Genomic DNA, 9860 nt, shown 5'->3' with positions numbered 1-9860 from the left:
CCGGCCACCGGAAAAATCTAGTCAAAAAAGGCATGTTCACGTATATTTCGACCTGCGCCACCAGCCAGAAATCTAGGCAGGTAGAACGCTGGCAAGTATGTGAGGTTCCTATGCACCCATAGGAAGTTGGTTGGACTGGGTAAAAAAATCGGGCACTAGAAACCCGGTCATGAAACACATGTTGACGTAGGTTTCGATCCGCGCCACCCGCTAAAAATGTAGGCAGATAGAATGGAGGCGAGCACGAGATTCCTACACGCGCCCACAAGAAGGCAGTTGGACTGGGTAAAAAAACCAGTCACTAGAAATCCATTCAAGAAGACATGTTGACATACGTTTCGATCCGCGCCGTCGGCCAGAAATCTAGGCAAGATAGAATGCACAAAAGTACACGAGGTTCCTACGCGCGCCCACAGGAATAGACAGGGTAAAAAAGGACCGACCACTAGAAATCCAGTCAAGGAAGGCATGTTCATATACGTTTCGATCCGCGTCATCGGCCAGAAAATCTAGGCAGATAGAATACAGACAAGCACAAGACTCCTGCGCGCGCCCACAGGAAGCTCGCTGGACATGGTAAAGAAACCGGCCACTAGAAAACCGGCCGTGAAACGCATGTTGACGTACGTTTCGATCCGCGTCACCCGCCAGAATTGTGGGCAGATAGAATGGAGGCAAGCACGAGATTTCTACGCGCACCCACAGGAATCTAGTTGGACAGGGTAAAAAAACCAGCAAGTGGAAATCCATTCAAGAATGGCATGTTGACATACGTTTCGATCCGCCCCCTCGGCCAGAAATCTAGGCAGATAGAATGCAGGCAAGTACGCGAGCTTCCTATGCGCGCCCACACGAAGCCGATTAGACCGGGTAAGAAAGAACCTACACAACTAGAAATCCAGTCAAGAAAGGCACGTTCACGTACGTTTCGATCCGCGCCCCCGGCCAGAAATTTAGATAGATAGAATGCAGGCAAGCACGATGCTCCTACACGTGTCCACGGGAAACTCACCGAGACAGGGTAAAAAGACCAGCCACTAAATATCCAGTTGTAAAATGTAAGTTGATGTATGTTTCGATCGGTGCCACTAGCCAGATATCACACACTTCTCATCGTAAAACAAAAAAAAAGGTCTTCTTTCGTGGCCGTGGCGGCAGCCATGGAGGAAGAGGCCCAAAAGAGGAGGTTTCCAATTCCGTCCCTGCTGCCGTATGATGCCCATCCCTGGTCGCACGGGCACGGTAGATGACCCCACGGGCACCGACTGACTGACTAGTGACCACGACCCACCCACTGACAGCCTCGCTCTCGCTCTCGCATCGCATCTTTGAATCAACAGCCAGCCCACCACACGCCACACGCCGCTCCGTTTGTAAAGGAAAGGAAAGAAAAAAAAAACAGGAAACATATAAAAAAAAAGAAAAGAAAAGTCACAGCACAGGCCACAGGGAGAGAGATGTGCGCTAGATCCAAACCAAGGCCGAGGCGGGGCCCACCAAAACGAAGCAGGAAGCTTAAAAAACCGGCGGTCAAAGAGTCAAACCTGCCACCACGCATGTGGGCCCCGCATCACACCCCACCCGGTGCCCCACGCGCCCCCACTCGTTCCTTCCCTCATATACCCACCACCCCACTGACCCGCCCCCACCTCCACCTCCCTCTCCCTCCCCCCACCCCCTCTCTTCCGCCAGCGCGCTCAGCTCCGACCGACCGACCGACCACCGCCGCGATGAGGCAGTGGAAGTCCCTGGTCCCGGCCGCGCTGCACCTGCACGGCTCGGCCGCGTCCTGCTTCCCGCACCCGCCGTCGTCGCCCAGGGCCGCCGCGGAGGAGACGACGACGGACGACCTGCAGCTACCGTCTCTAGGCGCTGCGGCGGCGAAAGGCACGGCGGTGCGGCTGGTGGGGTGCGACGGCCGGGTGCGCGCGTACGCGCCGCCCGTGACGGCGCGGGAGCTGATGCAGGAGCACCCGCGGCACCTGGTGTCCCGCGCCGACGCGCTGCTGATCGGGGAGAAGATCCCCGCCGTGGCGCCCGGCGAGGAGCTGCAGCCCGGGGAGGCCTACTTCCTGCTGCCCGCGCACCTGTTCCGCTCCGTCCTCTCCTTCGTCTCCCTCGCCTCCTCGCTGCTGCTCCTGCTGTCGTCGTCGTCGTCGTCCACCACCACCGCCGCCGGCGCGGGTGCCGGTGCCGGTGCCGGGAAGAAGGCCGGCGCCGGCAGGCCGTTCGAGCTCCACCGCACGGCGTCCGGCACGCTGCAGATCAAGTTCTCCGACGACTTCCTCCTCGCGGACAACGGCAATGGGGAGGACGAGGAGGAGGAGGACGAGGCGCCCGCGCAGAAGGAGCAGCAGCAGCGCGCCGTGCTGCTGCGCGGCGACGACCGCCTCGCCAAGGACTACGAGGAGCTGGTCGGGTACAGCAAGTCCCGCCGCTGGGCGCCCAAGCTGGAGACGATCGAGGAGGCGGTTCCGCCCGCCGCCGCCGCGGCCCCCGAGTCCGCCGGCGCCGCGTCACCGAAGGCCCAGCGCGGCGGCAGGAAGAGCCGCGCGCTTCCGTTCCTCGGCCGCCTGGGCAGCCGCCGCCGCAGCCGCGACCGCGACGCCTGCAGCGCCGTCGTGGCCTGCTCCGGCTAGGGACGGAGGGAGGGTGAGAGTCTCTCTCGATCTGTCCCGTCCGGTAGGGTAGTTTTTCAGGTCGCCGGCGGTCGACGGCGTCGGCGTCCTGGTTTAGTGGGTGGCTGGATTTTGTATGTAATTAGGGGAAACAAATTTTGGTGCTAATCTAATCTGTAAATGGTGATGGTGGCCGACAGATTTTCCTCCGCCGTTCTTTTCTTTCCTTGTGCGTGCCTCGGTCACTAATTTCTATGTAGGGCGGCTAGACTATTCTTGTTAGGCGTAGTAGAATATCCATTTACGGTCTGCTGCTGCTGGTGCTTGCATTTTTGCATTTGCATTTGCATTTCCTGCACACAGAAACGGGGTGTGGTGGTTTCAGGTGACGCTGCAGCTGATCCATGGACTACTAGTCACTACAGTAACCTGCTGCCATGACTACTCCTAGTCCTAGTAACCTCCTGTCATCAGTACAGTAACCTCCTGGTGCTGGCAGTGCCAATCCTAACCAAAGCACTGGTAGATGAAGAGCTATCTTAATTTCTCTCGGCAGTCACAGCGTAGGTACGTGCACGCCGTCATCGCAACATTCTGGTGGGCAGTACAGTAGTAGTAAACGGGGATCGGTCAGCCAGAGTTCCATGGTGGTGCAGGTATAGTAGGATAGTAGCAGCAGCAAGTGCCAGTGTGACTGGTCAAACAAGCAAGAAAACAGGCAGTCGACAGCGAGCAGCGGTAATCACTCATCATCAAGTAGTTTGGCGGAATAATAATCCTCATCCAAAGCGAAATACTCGAGCTGGCTGGCTGGCTGGCTGGCTGCCTGGCGCATCTTTCATACTATCCTGCTCCTGCCGCTCCTCTTCCGCCCTGCAACGAAGCAAGCAAGGATCCAGACCCGAATATGCGCTACCGCTACGGCCACCATAGCATCATCTGCTTGCTGCTCTCTCTCTCATCGTCATCGGCCATCTCCTTTCGATTCCGTCCGGACGGACGGCTTTGAGTATTTTTTTTTCTTTTACTGTAGCAGAGAGTGGATCATTATCTAGTAGAGCTGCACGGTCAAATCAAAAGCCGTACTGGCACAGCTCAACGCAGGTGATGACCGAATTAATCAATCAATTGATTAAAGCGAGGGAGGGAGCGCCGGAGAGGAGACTGGAGGGGCGGGAGCACGTTCTGAGCGGAGGCGGAAACAGATCGGGAACGGCTCACTTGTCTTCCTCCTCCTCCGCCTTATTCGTTTGAATTTATCAGCTAAATCTAGGCCTTGTTTAGATGTAAAAAGTTTTTAGATTTTGACAATGTATCATTTTCGTTTTTATTTTACAAACATTATCTAATTATGGGGTAACTAGGCTTAAAAGATTCGTCTCGTGATTTACAGATAAACTGTGTAATTAGTTATTCTTTTTATCTATATTTAATATTTCATGCATGTGCCGTAAGATTCGATGTGACGAGGAATCTTGTAAAAAGTTTTGGATTTTTGGGTGTATCTAAACAAGGCCGCCCTAGTAGTCATTCAGCAGTGTTTCGGCTTATCAGCCAAACGAGATCCCATCCACTATTCCACTTCCAATTCCAGCCCAAGCTCGCTGCATCCACAGCGTGCACCTCCCGGGTCAAAAAGGCCGGCAACCCATCACCAGCTCCAGCTCCAGCTCTACTGTCCCGCGCCCGCCCCACCCGTGGTAGCGGCGACCACCGACTCATCACTCATCAGGCCTAGATCTCGCCTTTGCTTGCCTTACACTCATCACAACTGATACTACTGTTATAGTAGTATGATGATCCACAGAGATCTTCTCATTACCTGCTAACCAAGCAAATCACTCATAATTAATAATAAAACTCTGTAATCCTTGACGACCAACAATTACTGTAAAAACATGTAAAGCTTGTGCTACAGAAAATTAGTTGCATTAGAAATACACTCTCTGTTGATTAATTCATCAATCTTTTGTTATCATATACTAAAAGAAATAATTAAGCGCGATCCGATATGTGGTTTTGGAGATCGCATCTAGCTAAATCGTGCCTTATACTCTAGCACCCAGCGGAGTGCTGCTGCTGCTGCTACTACTACTGCTACCACCATGCTTGCCCCCCTGCCTTTCGTAATTGTCACTGTCAGATCCCAGCTGCCTAATCAAAACACCAACAAACGGCCGCTGCTGGCTGGGCCCACCTGTCGGTGTTTTTTTTTTTTGCATAGTCAAAGAAGCTCTTTGCAAGTCTATCCAAGTCCAACCATGCAAACCTTGCGAGGAAATAAAAGGAGCAAGGAATTCGTGTTGGCAGCAACCGAATAAATGTATGCATGCTTAGCTTGCCTTGCATGCTTTTAGAGATTGTTTGATTTAGTAGGATTCGGATGTTTACAACTTCATTATTATTAGAATTGAGATTAGAGTATGTACACAGCTTTAGACGTGTGGGTCAAAGACGCAAGCAAGCACTGGATCCGGCCCTCCGGGCTTCCAGGATCCGCAATCTGCTCACCGATTGTTTATTCCATTCATCTCCTGCTACTACTAGTACTACTGTGTGTCATTATCCAAATCCCAATTGCGTAAGCTAGTACTACTCCGCATGCGTATACTACTATAGTATAGGAGTACTCGTACTACCAGTCAATCAGTCAGTCAATTAGTAGTAGAGGCTAACAGTAGCCTTAATTAACAGCCACTCAACCCACTGCATCTGCTTTAGCTTTATAGCTTGTGCTCGGTTGGTTGTGCTATTTGCAGGCAGGCACTTCTGTGGCTGCTGCACACAAGCCGGCTGGTGGCCACAGCGTCGTTGCAGAGTAGCACGACATGTACGTATCTGGACCGTTCATCTGATGTACAGTATCATATATAGGAAACGAATTCTTTACCGTATCGGTTCATTGCTCCTCGTAAGGCCTTGTTTGTTTGGATGTAGTCGGATTCATATCAATCCACATATGTTGGGGTGGGTTAGAGTGGAACTTGAATTAAATTCCACTCCAATCCACTCCAACACATGTGGATTGAGATAAATCCGACAATATCCAAACAGACCTAAGTAGGACGAGTATCCCTTATCCACTCTCCCTCCACACTGATTACTGGGCCCAGGTGGCACTGTTGGCTCCGTCTTCGGGAGCCCAGGTAATGGGCATGCAACTCGCCGTTCTGCAGCCCGGCCCATGCAGCGCTCGCAACTCAAAAAGGATGCATGCCATGGATCCAGGCTCATCTCTATCAACCATTGTCCCGTTTCTAAAAAAAAAGAAAAGAAATCTATGTAGTCAGTCAGTCGAACAGTAGTGGAGGTTTCTTTTTTCGATAAAGAATAGCAGTCTACAGGACGGATGAAGGTAAATAAAACCCAAAACTTTACAAGATTCTCCGTCACATCGAATCTTGCGGCACATGTATAAAACATTAAATATAGACAAAAAAATAACTAACTGCACAGTTTACTAGTAAAGTTGGATTTTGACACTGTAGCACTTTTGTTTTTATTTAACAAACATTATCCAATTATGGAGTAACTAGGTTTAAAAGATTTGTTTCGTGATTTACTGTCGTCTCGTGATTTACTGGTAAACTGTGCAATTAGTTATCTTTTTTATCTATATTTAATGTTCCATACATGTGCCGCTTGACGGACTCTTACTAGACTAGATCTGTAGATAGGCCTTAAGTTTTTTTTTTCCAACGTCCAATACCATTCCACTAGCAAAGTTTTAGCACTGCTCTCTCCATTCTAGAATTTAAATTATTCTGACTTTTCTGGATATATAGATATTATTATGTATCTAGAGGTACATTATATCTAAATACTCTTAAAAATCCAGTACAACTCACGATTTGAAACGGAGTAAGGAGTAGCAAGTAATTACTCCATTAAAAAATATTAGCATTTATGGTACCAAATAAGTACCACTAGCACCTTCGTACTGTATTGAGTATATTAATTAACCCATATGGAAAACAAAGCAAATTTAGTATAGCATCGAGTCAAACTATTTCAAATGTAACTATTTTTATTTATGTTTAAAAAAGTATCAACATTTATGATACCAAATAAGTATCACTATAATTTTTGTACTGAATATATTTTAACAGTATTCCTATTTGGTATGGTATCATAAATATGCGTGATTTTTTTCTATAAATCTGAACAAACCGTAAGTTTGACCAAGAAGATAACAAGAAATGCATCCTTTTTATGACGTGGTTTTGTTACAAGATGTAGGATGCAGAGCGATGATGAACTCAAAAGAAAAGATTTAGGACTGAAACAAACACTTGGTTTCAAATAAAACTAAATTCAAATGACCATATTGATAGTGCAAGGACCAAATAGAGCAAAAAAAAAAAACCTCATCCTACATCTTTACCATATTGACAGGAGTAGAACTTTATGGACTGAAACAGCCGCTTCCTAGTTCAAGGACAAAATTGAGTATCGAGCGATAGTTAAGGGACAAAAATATCTATTCCGCTGTACACTTTATTATAACAAATCCGGCCTCCTCTCATGTTAAGAGTTTAGTCAGTTAAATAGTACTCAATCCATCCTAAATTATAAGATGTTTGATTTTTTTAACATAAAGTTTAACCACTTTTCTTGTTCAAAAAATTATATAAAATATCATATTTTATCGTGGCTTAGTTTATTAATAAAAGTTTTTAAAAAATGATTTAAATTTGACTATATTTACGTAAACTTTTACTAGTGGTCAAACTAGGGAAAAAATATTAAATGTTTTATAATTTAGGATGGAGGGAGTAGCATGTATATGAAAGTAGAGGAGGAAAATTTCAGAAGGGTTGGGAGGAGAATCTGCCCCGAACCTCCATATCAAGGCTGGCCCGCACCTTTTTTCTTCTCTATCTTTGCCTGGCCCAACAGCCTACGCCCCGCATGGCCCGAAAACAAGCAAATATGTCATAGTCCAAGAAATTTCACACATTTCACACTGTCACTTGCTTTATATATCATCCTGCTGGCTGCAAAATAATAGATTATGAATACCTGTTTTATGGTACATGACATTTTTCCTTTTATTACACACAACACTAGCATCCCTGCAAGCCCCTCCACATGGCGCACAAACAATAAAGCTCTCCTCATAAACTAGATGTAGGTGGGAGGTGATTCAGGTGGAGTTGAACATGCTGTAGTGAGGAGTGGGTTTATTTAGCTCCTAGTTCATGGTGTAAATTAAGAAGTAATTCTTGTCTGACCCTAACCTGTGTGAACTTTTGTTGTTTGGCTGAGGAAGAGTGGTTATCACAAAGAATCTATTTTAAAGAGTGCTGCCAAAATAGCCACTAAGAGCAACTCCAAGAGAGTTAATAAAAATGGATGGCTAAATTTAAGATTTAGCCAACTTCTAAAATAGAAAATCATGTAAAAAAACAAAAAATCTCCAACAGTATTTCTATACGGCAAATCATAGCTAGCGGGACATGCAAGCTATATTTACCATTCGAGAACTCCGGGATAGATGACTTGCTATTTTAGCAAACCAAATACAATAGCTGTTGGACTCTCTTTTCTCTCTCAAAATAGCCAAATATAGAATACATAACATGGATAGCTCTTCTCTTGGAGATGCTCTCGAATTAGGAATGAAGCTCTGCCAAAAAGTTCCTAAAGTTAATACCAAAGGATATCATCCTATACCTAGTTAGAGACAAAACTTAGCATTTCTTGGGCTAGACTGGGCCAGAATGTTTTTATGTCTGTGTTTCATTGTCTAAGCCCTATCCACTAAGTATCACGGGCATATCTCTAATAATAGGGCATCCATTCGTCCTTAGAAGCACATACATGTGTTTTCTTTGGCAACGTTTGCATGCACGTGGTGTGGTGTGAGTCTGTGCTTAAGTTCAGATAATACAACTTATATTTAAGGTATAGAGGCATAAAAAAATCACATGACTAACTTGTGACGTGCAACTATGTTGACTAGGTAGGAGGCTTTTATCAGGATTTAAAAAACATTTTGGTATTCTTTGACTATTTTTCTAAAAAATATTATTTTTGAAAGCAAGGTTTGTACTTTATTAATTATGGGGAGGTTTGTTTACTTCACGAACTTCCAAAGTTGTTACAAACTCTAGGAGGAGATCGATCCAAACATGAGATCAATCTAGGTTCTAAACTCAAACTAATATGAGCAAGATCATGTGCACCTCTATTACAAGATCGTAGTACATGGACAATGTCAGCTCGACTAAAATTCAAAGACATAAGAAACTTGGTTTCTCTAGATAGACACTATAAGCTAAAAAATCATAAGAACGGAACTAGAGAGCCTCTACTAGAATTGATGAATCGGTCTCCAAAAGGATCTTGAGATATACCTTGATCTATTGTTGCATAAAGAGTTGAAAGGCACCCTTGGGTCTTTACACTGAGCACAGAGACCGGCTACTTATGACCTGATCTTTGCTAATTGACTCTGCAGCGACCATTTGAAGAAACAGTCGACCATCTATTTGTCTTTGTAAATAAAAAATAAACAACTCTCAAAGTATATCTTCTAGTAGTGACAAAGGTGAAATGTAAACAGTTTCTCCTCCCAATGACAACTTGTAGACTTAGTACGGGCGTGTTTGGTTGCTCTGGGTGAATCCGTATACTCCCACAATATTGGATTTAGAAGTTGTTTAGGACATTGATACGGTCTCCAAAATACAACTTTGACCTCTTATTTTTATAATAATATTTAGAAAAAATGATATATGTATACTTTTATGAAAATATTTTTTCAAGATAAATATATTCATATAATTTTCACATTTGTAAACTCAACAATTTAAAAGTTATTGATGATTTATGTTTCCAATGTTTGACCCCAAAACGACTTCTAAACCTGATATGCACATAAAAAAGAAATATTTCTTTTTATACATGCTATTTTTAGAGGAGCATATTGGTAGGGGTTCTAGGCGCTGCAGATAAAAGACAGACGCTTTGATGCGCAAGCAAAGCGTTGAAGGACATCGTTTTAGATGTGTTTGCCAAGAATGGATGACAAAATAATAATAGATTTTGCTTATGATTTTCTCCTATTTGAGTATACTCTTTTTCGTTTTCTTTGTTAGCAAATAAGCTGCTGTGTGGAGTCGGAGAGGCCAGAATTTTTCATTTTCTGAAAAATCTCTACTCTTTTTAGTAAGTGATAATTGGCGCGAAAACCATTCTGTTAACAAATTACGCACCCAACAAAAGGATTCAAATGCA

At 45.3% G+C, this 9860-nt stretch overlaps 1 protein-coding gene across 1 annotated transcript; it reads left to right on the top strand.

Moving 5' to 3' along the window:
* LOC8056982 lies at window positions 1661-2840 on the top strand. The gene has a single exon (XM_002450837.2). The coding sequence runs from the start codon at window positions 1731-1733 to the stop codon at window positions 2637-2639; it is 909 nt and encodes a 302-aa protein (XP_002450882.1). The 5' UTR covers window positions 1661-1730; the 3' UTR covers window positions 2640-2840.

The sequence above is a fragment of the Sorghum bicolor genome, chromosome 5 (genome assembly GCF_000003195.3).
Source record: "Sorghum bicolor cultivar BTx623 chromosome 5, Sorghum_bicolor_NCBIv3, whole genome shotgun sequence".
NCBI lineage: Eukaryota > Viridiplantae > Streptophyta > Magnoliopsida > Poales > Poaceae > Sorghum > Sorghum bicolor.
Note: the sequence above shows the minus strand (reverse complement) of the source record. Positions and strands in the feature narration are given on the sequence as shown.

Coding starts and splice junctions, on each gene's coding strand:
- LOC8056982 (XM_002450837.2), top strand. CDS start 1,731: ATGAGGCAGTGGAAGTCCCTGGTCCCGGCCGCGCTGCACCTGCACGGC.